The 14,771-nt window shown below is 38.1% G+C and overlaps 1 protein-coding gene across 2 annotated transcripts in view; it reads right to left on the reverse strand.

The window, feature by feature from the left end:
- The window catches only part of FTO (FTO alpha-ketoglutarate dependent dioxygenase), a 373,021-nt gene that overhangs the window by 207,359 nt on the left and 150,891 nt on the right, over positions 1–14,771 (reverse strand). For both annotated transcript variants that reach the window (XM_035025197.1, XM_035025199.1), the window contains exon 5: positions 6,533–6,612. In XM_035025197.1, coding sequence (XP_034881088.1) covers positions 6,533–6,612 — 80 coding nt within the window. The remainder of the gene's footprint in view (positions 1–6,532; positions 6,613–14,771) is intronic.

Raw genomic sequence — 14,771 nt, forward strand, 5'->3', positions numbered from 1 at the left:
CATGTACATACTTATATGTATATATATACACATGTATATACATACACACACACCATTTTATTACATAAATTTTTTCTACAGATACTGCAGTATCTAGAACCAAGTCCTAAATGTAAAAGAAACTTAGTAAGTAGTTTTTGGATGAATAACTAATCAACCAAGAAGTCAAAAATACTGACTTTGTTATTAAGTACCCTGAATCTAACAATGGGAAAGAAAGGTAACCAGACTGATCGAATCAACAGCCCACAAAAGGGAATAGTAACGGCGGGGGGAAAAAAAAAATTGAAGTTATAAACACAGGGCAAAGAACTCATTTTCCTTTTCTGCAAAAACCAAGCAGCTGCGGTCCTTGGCGGAATACGTTCTTCAAATAATGGAGAATATGTGGCTCATGCCCTCAAGGCATGTTCAAAGGCATAACTTAGTGCCTTGGTATTGGCAAGGGCACAGATAACTAGTTCATCCTTCTCTTTGTCTGTGGGAGCAAAACAGAGGTCAAATGGACAACCCCTCCTTTGAATGATGTATGTCAGAAAAGAAAAGGATGCAGACGGAGTGTGCATCCATTGGTTTTGATGACAACATGATTTCCTAGAATGATAAAAAGCAAGCTATAAATACCCGTTCGACCCAATGAGGAAAATGTATCCCTAAAGTATTTCTCTTCCAACATACATAATTTAAACAGATCCCTCAGAAATAACCTTGAAGGCTAATGCCCTGGTACAAAAATTCTTTCTATGGTTACTGCCATGTTACACAATGTGTCACGGATAAGCCTGGGAAAAACAAAGTTACAGTGCCAAATACCGAAGCCTGACTAATGTGTATATGAAGATCTCAGAGTGCTAGGAGCACAAGAGCAGGCAGCTCCAGCTTGCTACAAAGAAAAGAACAGAAAGCAAAGCTGAATCACCACTCACTTTTGTCCTGGAGCCATTCCTGCAACCTCTTTTAAAATGACGGTCTATCTATAAACATGCTCTACTCACACCTTTACTTTCCCAAGTATTGAGTGACCTATGTAAGAGGTTACTAATCACAATGCCATTTATTGAAAAGACTGGAAATAACCTAAATTTCCCATCAATAGGGGACTTGTTAAATAAACTACAGCGAAGCCATACTGGCAGGCAAAAAAAAAAAGGGCGGGGGAGGGGTGAGGGAACTTTTTTCCCTGGGTGTTCAGAGTTTTATCCGTTGTACAGAACCTATAATAAGGCCCGTTTTTTTGTTTGTTTTTGTTTTTTGGCAGGGACGGGTAACAACTTTTTTGAGACATAATTCACATGTCACAAAAGTCACACCGTGAAAACATACAATTCATTAGTTTATAGTATATTCACAGAGTTATGCCACCGTCACCACAGTTAACTTTAGAACATTTTGGTCACCTCCCCAAAACAAATGGCACCCCTTAGCAGTCACCTGCTGCCCCCTTCCTGCCAACCTGCCCAACTCCAGATAACCACCAGTCTATTTCCTGTGACCACAGGTCTGACTATGCAGGACCGCTCCTAAAAATAAAATCATACTGGCTTCTTTCCCTGAGCATGACAGTTCAAGGTTCATCCATGTTGTAGCACCTGTCAGTAACTCCTTCCCTTTTACTGCCAAATAATATTTGATTGTATGCAAATACCGCTTTCGCTTTTCCATTCATTATCTGGATTGCTCCCACTTTTTGCCTATTATGAGTCAAGCTGCTAAGAACATTCACGTATGAGTTCTCATCTCTCTCCGGTATAGAATTGCTGGCTCCTGAGGTAACTGTATTTAAAATTCTGAGGAAAGGTCAGCCCGTCCCCCAAAGTGGCTGAACCATTTTATATTCCCTCCAGCAGTGCAGGAGGGTTCTAATTTCTGCATATCTTCACCAATACTTGTCACTGTGATTCTGACTGTAGCCATTCTAGTGGGTGTGAAGTAATAATTCAATATGGCTTTGCTTTGCATTTCCCTGATGACTAATGATGTTCAATCTTTTCATGTGTTTATTGGCCACTTGTGCATCTTCTTTGCAGACATGTCTCTTCAGATCTTTTGTCATTTAAAAAGATTGGATTATTTATCTTTTTAATTATTGGGTTGTAAGAGTTATTTATATACTCTAGACACAAGTACCCTGTGACATAAGTGATGTGAAAATACGTTCTCGCATTCTATAAGTTCTCTTTCCACTTTCTTGATGGAACCTTTTGAAGCATAATAGGGTTGGTTTTTTTTTTTTAATTTTTTTTTTTTTTTAAGATTTTGTTTATTTATTTGACAGAGAGAGACACAGCGAGAGAGGGAACACAAGCACGGAGAGTGGGAGAGGGAGAAGCAGGCTTCACGCTGGGCAGGGAGCCCGACGTGGGGCTCGATCCCAGGACCCTGGGATCATGACCTGAGCCAAAGGCAGACGCTTAACCGACTGAGCCATCCAGGCGCCCCGGTTTGTTTGTTTTTTTAAGATTCATTTATTTGTATGTTTGTTTGTTTTTTAAAGATTGATTGATTTGAGAGAGAGAAAGACAGAGAACAGTGGGGAGGGACAGAGAGAGTCTTAAGCAGACTCAGTGCTGAGCATGGAGCCCAAGATGGGGCTTGATCTCACGACCCTGACATTGCAACCTGAGCTAAAACCAAGAGTCAGATGCTTAACTGACTGTGCCACCCAGGTGCCCCTATTTATTGTAGAGAGAGGAGAGAGAGCATGGAGGGAGAGAGAGAGAGAGAGAATCTCCAGCAGACTCCATGCTGAGTGCAGAGCCCGACATGGGGCTCAATCTCATGACCCTGAGATCATGACCTGAGCCAAAACCAAGAGTTGGACATTCAACCCAATGCACCACCCAGGTGCCCCTGAAGCATAACAGTTTTTCATTTTGTTGAAGTCCGATTTACCTACTTTTTCTTTGGTTGTTTGTGCTTTTGGTGTCATATCTAAAAAAACCACTGCCTACTCCAAAGTATGAATTACATATTGATAAGTTATCACCAAGGCTTACTAAAACAAAAGTACAGAATGGTATGTAGAGTAGGCTACCATTTGTATAAAAAATGTTTTTAATTAAACACATATTTGCTTATATATGTATTAAGTATCACAGAAAGGATAACAAGAAGCTGATAACACTAGTTGCCTCTGGGGAGGAGGAGCTGGTTGGCTTTAGGAGGAAGAGACTTTAAACTATTTATTCTTGGGTACTTTCTGAACTTTGAATCGTTTGAGTAACTACCTATTCACAATATAATTATATATAAAATTCATAAAATTTAAATTAAAAAAACAGATTTCTTCCTTTCCAACCAGAAGAAAAAAATCCAATAAAAGTCGAGAGCTGTCAGACATAATCTAGTCACATGTAACCGAAAAACTAAATAGATTTCTTCTCTGATTAACTAAAATGAAATTCAGAACATCACTTCCTTAAGACAATCTGTTTCTGACATATTTTGAATGGACAGAAAACAGCAAATCATTTTGTGTGGCACAGATAAGACATGCCACGTTAATTCTGTATGAAGGAGAGGACATTTATAAAATAAGTGAGGGCTACAACACTGCATGGATTTTTTCCATCTCTTCTCTTGAGGGAAATAATAATGTAACTTTCATGTTAGAAAAAAAAAATCTTTTCCCTCTTTTATTACTGACAACAATACGACATGAAATAAAAATTTTTAAGTAAGATAAAATAATAATCCTGTCACCTTACCTTATTTTAATTATTTTTATTGCACATGATTCTTTGTTTTTCCACACGGCTGTGATCAGAATGTACACATCAGTGTCTATTCTGTTTTTCTCTGTACGTAAGTACTCAAAGTAAGTATTTTCAATGGTTGCTCACTGAGGTGATACTAATTTAATTAACTAGTCATGTACTACAGAGGCACTAAAGTTCTCTCCAGCTCTTCACTACTCTTAGTCACTCTAAACATTTTTATATGTGTGTGTGTTATCTTTCTTTGAAGTGTTTCCTAGGTTTGACTCCCAAAAACAGTGTTATCAGATCAAAGATATTTTTATGGTACTTTATACACATCCCCATATAGCTTTCCAAAAAGTATACCAATTAGAAAAACTTCCAGAAGTATATGAATATACCTGTTTCACCGTAACTTTACCAACACTGAACATTATCATTTTTGACTTTCCATAGAAATAAAAAGTTACCTTAAAATGGTGATGTTTCAAAAATTACTTTTTACTTTAAGGTGATTATTAAAGCCTGTATACATAAGATCACATAAAACAAAGTCAGCTAACTTTTTCTTAAAAGGCCAGATAGTATTTTAGGCTTGCAGGCCTTAAGGTCTTGTTGCGACTCTGCAGCTTTGCCTTTGTAACTCCAAAGCAGCCATAAACTATATGGAATCAAATGAGTGTGGCTGTGTTTCAATTAAAATTTTTTTATTAAAACAGCTGGCTAGCCCATGGGCCACAGTTTGCTGACCCTGATATATAATATAGAAAGCAAGATTGTTACATCATTCACAGTGGAGGTGTCTAATTAGTAGCTTGAACTCAAGTACAGAGACTATAAAAGACATAGATTTGAGATAATGTGTTTCTCCCAAGAGCATCACTACACAAACCCACTTCTTTATTTAAAAGTTAATTAATGCTCACAATGTTGCCTAAAACTTAGAGGACACAAATACAGCTGTGATTAAAGCAGAAAATGCTGAACCTCAGGATATTGTGAAAGCACTGCTATCCTCATAAAATTGGCCCACCTGGGAAAAAAGGAAATCAGGGCACAGGGGTACTGTTCAAACTGTATTCTGGAGGGCCCCTTTGGACGGCTTCTGTGTAGGCATGTCCCACTGCAGGACGGGGAGGAGGAGAGCTTTAGTCCCTTGTTTGCCTTTATCTGCCAGACCGCTCCACTGGTCAGCTCCAACTCAGCCTGTTCAAAACTGAATGAACTACTGTCTTCCCCCAATGTCTTCAACTGCTGTTTCTATTAATGGCAATGTCATCCCCAAATCACCCAGGCTTGAGAGTCAGCCAAGAGCCTGGCACAGCGAAAGCATCCAATAAAGAGTTCATTTGTTTGTCCATACACACATTCCTCCTTCTATTCCTCCCTCTACTCAGTCAGTCCTTCCTTCCCGACTGCCTAACAGAACTTACTTTCAGGTCTCTCAGATAATTATCCGTGTGTTTATTTGTTTGGGATCTGTCTCCCCAACTAAAATGGAAGTTCAACAAAGGGAGTGGCCACAGATGTACTAGGGATGATGTTGATGGCTCTCTCAAGCCCATCTTGCCACTGGACATGTGACAGGCACTCAAATATTTGGATGAGCGAATGGAAGAGAGGGGACAAGGGACATGAGGAGAAAGGGACGAAGGCATGTTTCATGGGCTGGATGGCATCTTGATTTAATAGATACTCAGGCCCTCTCTGGCCTACAGCAACATGACCAGTCCACGAGAAAAGCCACTTAATTACCATACGACATGCCACTGCTTTACAGACTCAGTCTCGGGACTGAGAAGGACTTGTGCTTGTGTTCCCCTGCCACTTTGTTGTATCCCTTCTGCCGAACTTCCCACCCTGGTCCCCCTGTGGCACGATGGAAAGTCAATCTACAAAACAAAGCACAGATAACAAGCTTGGATATGAAGTCAACTTGTAGGCCTTCTCATGATTATTCCCCTGCTCTCTGGAACCTTCCTTAACTGATCACACAGTACCGCAGGGTGACTACTAGGAGTTTTTCCCACCTCCTAAGTTTCCATTCTGAACTGGTCTAATCAGCTGACCATCAGCCACCGCAAGTGGTGGCAGAATTTAGCACTAAAGTCTGGATTATGAACTCAACTGGGGAGCTCAGAAATTACTGGGCACCACTGTAACTCTCTCCTTAATTTACATTCACATGCCCAGAAGTCTGACCCAAAAGTTAAGGGAAATGTAAATTCTCAACCACCGGAGCCTGGTCACAGCTAACACATGCACAAGCACACAAACCCTCCCCATTTCCTTTTTTTTTTTTTTTTTTTAAAGATTTTATTTATTTGACAGAGAGAAACAGAGCGAGAGAGGAAACACAAGCAGGGGGAGTGGGAGAGGGAGAAGCAGGCTTCCCACTGAGCAGGGAGCCCAATGAGGGGCTCGATCCCAGGACCCTGGCATCATGACCTGAGCCGAAGGCAGACAGTTAACGACTGAGCCACCCAGGCGCCCCCTCCCCACTTCCTTCTGGCCATCTCCTGTCCTTGACCTTGACAGATAAAAACCCCTTAGACAATCTCTAGCTAGCAACACCTGCCAATAGCATTTTACCTTCTCCAAGAAAAAGAATCCTAAAGAAGCAAAATATACTAATCCCATGCTGTGAACACATTTTTTAAAACTGTATCCCACACAACTCAAAGCTAATAAAGCAAGTAAATAAAGGCTAACGTCAAGTTCGATGGAAGCAATTTTCCTATCAAATACTCTTCCAAAACTCTATGCAAAATTGCTCATTCAACCACTGCTGTCACATCCAATTAAGTTTGAATCACATTTTTATTAACACTTACCTCTGCCACTCGGTGGGTGGAACTAAACCGAGGTGGTAAACCAGCCAAAACACAGTGTTGGTGGGTGGCATTGAGATCATCTATAGGAAAAATACCAAAAATTAAAAAAAAATAAAACCACACACACACATTTATTAGTCACTATAAACTATTCAACAAAAATACAAAGTAAACAGTAAATCCATCATTCAAGGACAATAACCAGGGAATTAACACCTACTTTGTATTCTTTAAACCATTCTTTACAACTAGGATGACTTTGTGTGTATATAAGTATAGAGAGAGAGACATCAAAACCATGACACTTCCAAGAGCAAAAGGGGATGTTAATTATTCCAAGACAACAGGTGTTCAGGGCTGTCTTTAGCAAACAGGATACATGGTCACCCTACTTATGTGTGGTCTTATGATGCCCACCCATCACTAAGTTTACTATTTATGAGCTTCTTTCTCATTCTCATGATATATCAAATTCTACCCATGCCTTTAGATAATAAGCCAAAAATTTTTTAAACTATTTGGGGTGGAACAGCTTTCATCTGAAAATCTGCCTCTTTCTCTCCCCAATCAAAGTATCAATTTTGCCCTAACAACTTTTCCAGGCAAAAAACCAACCAACTCAGCAGTTGGCAATGTTTTGGCACTCAGGTCAGAATTCAAGCCTATGGATTCACAGCCCAAGAATGGAGTAGGTAGTGAATTCATCAGCTGAAGAAGAAGCCTAAAACCACACACAGTGGAAGAAAAACCAACGGCCAAGTTGTTGCATACTCTAAGAAATGATGCCACACGTCAGGCAACATCTCTATCACCTCTGCTTAGGACATCACTTCCTCTATTACAAAGAAGAGAGTGGAACAGTACTATTCCCCAGCACTGGGTGATTTCCTACATAGGTAACAGAGGCTTCTTACCAAGATACCAACACTCATAACGATTTAAACTAAATGGCAAAAGCACCACACCCCTTACAGGGCAGCAAAATTAACTTCTAAACAAAATAATGGAAATGCAAAATGTCAACTGAAGGTCTCCTGCTTCTGGACATTCCGGAGTACCAGTGACAAGGTTTGCCCTCCTACCTTAAACAACTATAAAAATGGACCAAAACAATAGGAAACAAACATTTCTGACACTGGAAAAGAGAGCAAGATACAATCCCAAAGATCGAAAAACAAAATAGGTGAGGCCTAAAATTGCCCTAGCTTACAAACCTGGAACAGTTTCAAAGCCAGAGTAGAGGGGGGTGGGGGGGAGTCAGGCAGAACCCAGAGTTTTCAGTTTTCCCTCTTGTGGAATTGTGAAGAGAGAGACTGGAGTTTAGGAAAGCCAGGCAACAAGGATTGTAAGACAGAATACTGGAATAGGAGAACCCATACAGAGAGAAAACAAGCAGACATCTGTAGAAGGGTTCCTTCCAAGTCTATGGCTGAGCACTAATGTGTGTAGGTGGAAATGAGAACTTCCCAAGGGCAGGAAAAGAAGCATCAGCAAACAATAGGCTGAACAAATCTCAGAGCTCACACAGAGCTGGGGATATTTTGTGTTCTCAGCAGTCAGAATGGCTCCTACTACATGAGATAATGGATAGAGTCCTTGGAAAAGCATTAGTAGTAGAGCTAAACTAGTTCTACATCAAAGGCTGCCCTAGATCCACTTAATAGCTTAAAAGCAAGCCTCAAAAGTACCCAAGTTATTCCAAATAGTTTAGTCATTAGAGCAAAGTCCAACACTATTCAAAAGAATTTAACACAGTCAGATACCCAATAAAATTCACAATATCCAGCATCCACTTGAGAAGTAACAGAGAAGAGGGGTGCCTGGCTGGCTCAGTTGGCAGAGCTTATGACTCTTGATCTCAGGGTTATAAGTTTGAGCTCCACGTTGGGTATAGAGATTACTTAAAAATGAAATGTTATAGCGGGACCTGGGTGGTTCAGTCAGTTAAGCATCCAACTCTTAGTTTCGGCTAGGTCATGATCGTGGGATCAAGCCCCACATCAGGCTGCATACTCAGTGGGGAGTCCACTTCTCTCCCTCTCCTTCTGACCCTCCCCCTCCTCGTGCTCTCTCTCCCCCTCCCTCTCAAAAATAAATCTTTTGAAAAAGTAAAATCTGGGGCACCTGGGAGGCTTAGTCGGTTAAGCATCTGCCTTCAGCTCAGATCATGATCCCAGGGTCCTGGGATCGAGGCCTGTGTTGGGCTCCCTGCTCAGCGGGGAGCCTGCTTCTCCCTCTCCTCCCCACTTGTGCTCTCTATCACTCTCTCTGTTGCTTTCTCAAATAAATAAATAAAACCTTTAAATAAAAACTAAAATCTTATAAAAAAAGTAACGGAGAAGAGAAATGAAAGATATATATGACATATATGATATGACACATATATATAAGATGTATACATATCTTTCTTTCATATATACTTCTTTCGTACATATAAATAAATTAAAGGAAGCTTCTAAAGATGAAAAATGCATCTGAAATTTAAAAAATCACACTGAATGAGATTAATAGCACTTTAGACACTGCAGAAAAATCAGTGAACTAGAATACATGGAAATAGAAACTACCCAAAAATGAAGTACACAGAGAAATAAAGACTACAGATAAATCAAAGGGCATCAATGATCTATGAGATACTACTGATCAGTGTAACATAACTATAATTTGATTCTCAGAATAAAAAGAATGACACAGGTGGGCACCTGGGTGGCTCAGTCAGTTAAGCATCTAACTCTTGGTTTCAGCTCAGGTCATGATCTCATGGTTTGTGGGATTAGCCCTGAGTCAGTCTCTGTGGTCAGTGTGGAGTCAGCTTCGGATTCTCTCTCTCCTCTTCCTTTGCCCATTCCCCGCTCCCGTGTGCATGTGCACTCTCTCTCAAATAAATAAATCAATCTTTAAAAATAAAAAAAGAGGGAGATTGACAGAAAAAAAATATCTGAAGAAATGATGTCCAAAGAGAAAAATCGGAACAAAGAACAAGGGCAACAAATAGCAAATCAAAGGGCATCAATGACCTATGAGATACTACTGATCAGTGTAACTACAAGGTAGTTATTAAACCAATTATATCAATAATCACTTTTAATGTCAGAGGAGTAAACACACCAATTAAAAGACAGACATTGTCAGAGTGGATGAAAAAACAAAACACAACTAAAAAAAAAAAAAACAAGAACTATATGTTGTCTAAAAGAAATTCACTACTATAAAGTCACATATAAATTAAAAATAAAGGGGTGGAGAAAGATATTCTGTGCTAACAATAATCAAAACAAAGCTGGAGTACCTATATGAATTTCAGACAGAGCAGACTTCAAAACAAGTAAATTACCAAGGACAAAAAGGGCAGTACATAATGATAAAAGGTCAATCCTCTATGAAGATATCACAATCTTTAATGTGTATGTACCTTATAAGAGAGTCAAATTACATGAAGCAAAATCTAATAGAACAGCAAGGAGAAGTAGACAAATCCACTATTATAGCTGGAGACTTCAACATCTCCTATCAGAAATGGACAGATCCATTAGGCAGAGAATCAGTAAGGACACAGTTGAACTCAAGAATACCATCAATCAACTGGATATAACTGACATCTATAGACTACTTCATACAACAAGAGCTGAATACACATTCTTCTCAAGCTCATATGGAACATTCACCAAGACAGACCATATTCTGGGACCCAAAAAAAAAAAAAAAAAAAAAAAAATCAAAGAATAGAAATCATACAATGTCTGCTCTCAGACCATACAGGAAATAAACTAGAAATCAGTAACAGAAAGACAGCTAGAATATCTCAAAATACTTAAGAGACTAAAGAACTTCTAAATACCATGGTGAAAGAAGAAATATCAAGAGAAATTTTAAAGTATTTTTAACTAAATGAAAATGAAAATACAACATCAAAATTTGTGATATGCAGCCAAAGCACTTTGAAGAGTAAAAAATAACACACTGAATGCATATATTACAAAGGAAAGATCTAAACTCCATAATATAAGCTTCAACCTTAGGGAATTAGAAAAAGGAGAGCAAATTAAATCTAAAAGAAAAAGAAAAAAAATAATAATTAGAACAGAAATCAATGAAATGAAAAACAGAAAATCAACAGAGAAAGTCAATATAACAAAGCTGGTTCTCTGAAAAGACCAATAAAATCAATAAGCCCCTATCTAGGCTAAGAAAAACAATAGGAAAAACACAAATTACTAATACCAGAAATAAAAAAAACACACTAAGTATAGCTGGCTCTACACTCCTGATTTACATACTCTTTTGTATGTCATGTTATACTTCAATAAAAATAAAGTTTAATGTAAAAAAAAAAAGGGAACATCACTACAGATCCTATGGATATTAAAAGGCTAATAAAGTAAAACTATGAACAACTCTATGCCTACAAATTTGTAGGCATACATAATGTAGATGAAATGGACCAATTCTTGGGGCGCCTGGGTGGCTCAGTTGGTTAAGCACCTGCCTTTAGTTCAGGTCATGATCCCAGGGTCCTGGGATAGAGCCCGCATTTGAGCTCCTTGCTTAGCAGGGAGTCTGCTTCTCCCTCTGCCCCTCCTCACTGCTCATGCTCTCTCTCAAATAAATAAATAAAATCTTTAAAAAAAGAAAAGAAAGAAAAAATGAACCAATTCTTTGAAAGACTCAATCTGCAAAAACTTACATAAAAAATAGATAATCTAAATAGGCCTATGTGTACTGAAGGAATTGAATCAAAATTAATTACCTTCCCAAACAGAAAGCACCAGGCCGAGATAGGTTCACTGGTGAATTCTTTTTTTTTTTTAATTATGTTCAATTAGCCAACATATAATACCAACCATTTAAGGAGGAAATTATACCCATTCTTTAAAAACTCTTCCAGAAGAAAAACATGGAAGGAAGACTTCCTAATTCACTATGAGACCAGCAATACCCTAATAGAAAAACCAGACAAATCTATTACAAGAAAACTACAAATCAATATCTAAGAACATGAATGCCAAAATACTCAACAAAATATTAGAAATAGAAACCAACAATGTATATTTTATATACTTTTTTACACATCTTAAGAGACTTATATGCAACAACCAAGTGAAACTTATCCAGGTATGCAAGGCTGGCCCAGTATTTGAAAATGAATTAATATAATCCATCACATCAACAGGATAAAGAAGAAAAAGCACATGATCATATCAATAGATGCAGAAAAAAACATCTGACAAAATCCAACACAAATCCATAATAAAAACTCCCGGTAAGCTAGGACTAGAGAGTAACTTATTCAATGTTATAAGGACCATCTACAAAATACCTACAGCTAACATCACACTTAACCTTGATTTCTCACTAAGATTGGGAACAGGGCAAGAATGTCTCTTCTTATCAGTCCTTTTCAATAGCACACTAGAAGTGCCAGCTAATACAATGAGACAAAAAAAGAAAATTAAAGGTATACAGACTGAGAAGGAAGAGATAAACTGTCCTTCTTCATAGATGATGTGACTGTCTCTATAGAAAATCCAAAAGACTCAACAAAAAAAAAACCCTCCTAGAATTAATAAGCAATTTCAGCATAGCTGCAGGATATAAGGTTAATATACAAAAGTCAATCACTTTCCTAATGAATAAGTGGAATTTCAAAGTAAAAACATATGTACAAGGATCTACATAAAGAAAACCAAAGGGGCACGCGGGTGGTTCAGTCGGTTAAGCATCTAACTCTTGATTTCGGCTCAGGTCAGGATCTCAGGGTTGTGAGATAGAACTCTGCTTCAGGCTCCATGCTGGGGCATGGATCCTACTTAAGATTCTCTCTCTCCCTGTCTTCCCTCCCTCTCCCTATTAAAAAAAGAAAAAAGAAAACCAAAAAACCCTGATGAACAAAATCAAAGAACTAAACGAATGGAGAGATATTGCATGTTCATGGAGAGAAAGACTCAATATTGTCAAGATGTCTGTTCTTCCTAACTTGATCTATAAATTCAATGCAATCCCAATCAAAATCCCAAGTTATTTTGGGGATACTGACAAACTGATTCTACAGTTTATACAGACAGACAAAAGACGCAAAATAGCCTACACAATATTGAAGAAGAACAATGTTGGAAGATTGATTTACCCAACTTCAAGAATTACTATAAAACTACAGTAATCAAGATAATGTTTTATTGGCAAAAGAACAGGCAAATAGATCAACGGACAGAAAAAAAAGAGAATCCAGAAAAAGAGCCACATAAATACAGTCAACTGATCTTTGACAAAGGAGCAAAGGCAATACAGTGGAGCAAAGATATTCTCTTCAACAAATGGTGCTCGAACAACTGGACATCTGCATGCAAAAAAAAAAATTGAATCTAGACACAAATTTTACACTTTTCACAAAATTTAACTCAAAATGGATCATAGATCTAAATATAAAATGCATAAAACTCCTAGAAAATAACATAAGAGGGAATCTAGATGACTTTGGGCATGTTGATGACTCTGGTTACAACACCAAAGGCACAACCCAGGAAAGAAATAATTGGTAAACTGCACTTCAGAAAAATTAAAAACTGTTCTGTGAAAGACACTGTCATGAGAAGAAGAAGACAAGCTGCAAACTGGGACAAAATATTTGCAAAAGACATTCAATAAAGGACTGTAATTCAAAATACAAAGAACTCTTAAAACTCAACAACAAGAAAACAAACACCTTTACTGAAGAAATGGGCAGAAGACCTGAACAGACACCTCACCAATATACAGGTTGCAAATAAGCATATGAAAAGATGCTCATTATCATTTGTCATGGAAGTACAAATTAAAACAAGATACTACTACCCACCTATTAGAATGGCCAAAATCCACTGATAACTGATAACACCAAATGCTGACAAAAATAATGGAACAAGAGAACATGCATCCACTGCTGGTGGGAATGCAAAATGATACAGCTGTTTTGAAACGCCATTTGGTTTGGTGATTTCTTACAAAACTAAATATACTCTCACGGTAAGATTCAGCAATTGCCCTCCTTGATATTCACCCAAATGAGTTGAAAACTATGTCCACACAAAAAGCTATGAACAGATGTTTATAACATCTGTTATCAGCTTTATCAACAACTACCAAAACTTGGAAGCAACCAAAATGTCTGTCAGTAGGTGGATAGATAAACTGTGGCCCATTCAGACAATAGGATAATATTCAGCACTAAAAAGAAATGAGCTATCAAGTCATGAAAAGAAATGAGCAAACTTAAATACATATTAATAAGTGAAAGAAGTCAGTCGGAAAAGGCTATATACTGTAAGATTTCATTCTGGAAAAGACAAAACTACAGAGAAAATAAAAAGTTGCCAGGAGTTGGGTGTGGGGGAGGGCATGAATAAGGGATTACAGAGGATTTTTAGGGCAGTAAAACTATCCTGTATGATACTGTAATGGCAGATATAGGTCATAATACATTTTTTAAATCTATAAAACATATCCATAAAATATACAACACCAAGAGTAAACTCTAACGTAAAATATGGATTTGGTGATAATGATGTGTCGATGTATATTGTATATATGTATATATGTGTCGATGTCAATTATAACAAACGCACCACACTGGTGCAGGATGCAGACAGTGCGAAAGGCTGTGTATGCATGGAGACAGAGGTACTGGGCAACGCTCTGTACTTTCTGCTCAACTTTGCTAGGAACCGTTTTAAACTGCTCTAAAAAATAAACTATTTTTTTTTTTAATTATCAACTGAAAAGTCTTTGGAAAATTCTTTAAGACTCCATAGCTCACACTCTCGAGACCAATATACAGGTATATAACTATACAGTTACTCTCCCAGGGTGTTCTCATAGCAAAAGAAAACACTTATTTGCATCACTTGATTTAATATTTGGATGAGCAACTACTCTGGGTCAAGCACTATGAACAAAACGGAGCCCGTGCTCTCATGGAGATTATATTATGATGGGGGAGATACAGAACAAGTAAAGAAACGAGAAATTCAGATATGAGTTGCCATGGAGAAAACAAAGGATAATTTAAGAAGAGTAAGAGTTAGTGGGGGTGTGCGGAATGATGCACTACTGTATATGGAACCGTGGCTGGGGAGAATTAAGTTGGCCGGAGATCTGAATAACGAAGATCCAGGCAATGTCAATGTCTGGAATGAGAGGTGGGAACAAGCTGGTTGTACTTGAGACTATAGCTTGCTGCTCAAGGTGGAGAGGGGAAGTTGAACAG

This window comes from Mirounga leonina, unplaced genomic scaffold, assembly GCF_011800145.1.
Source record: "Mirounga leonina isolate KUSES-001 unplaced genomic scaffold, KU_Mleo_1.0 Mir_180, whole genome shotgun sequence".
NCBI classification, from domain to species: domain Eukaryota; kingdom Metazoa; phylum Chordata; class Mammalia; order Carnivora; family Phocidae; genus Mirounga; species Mirounga leonina.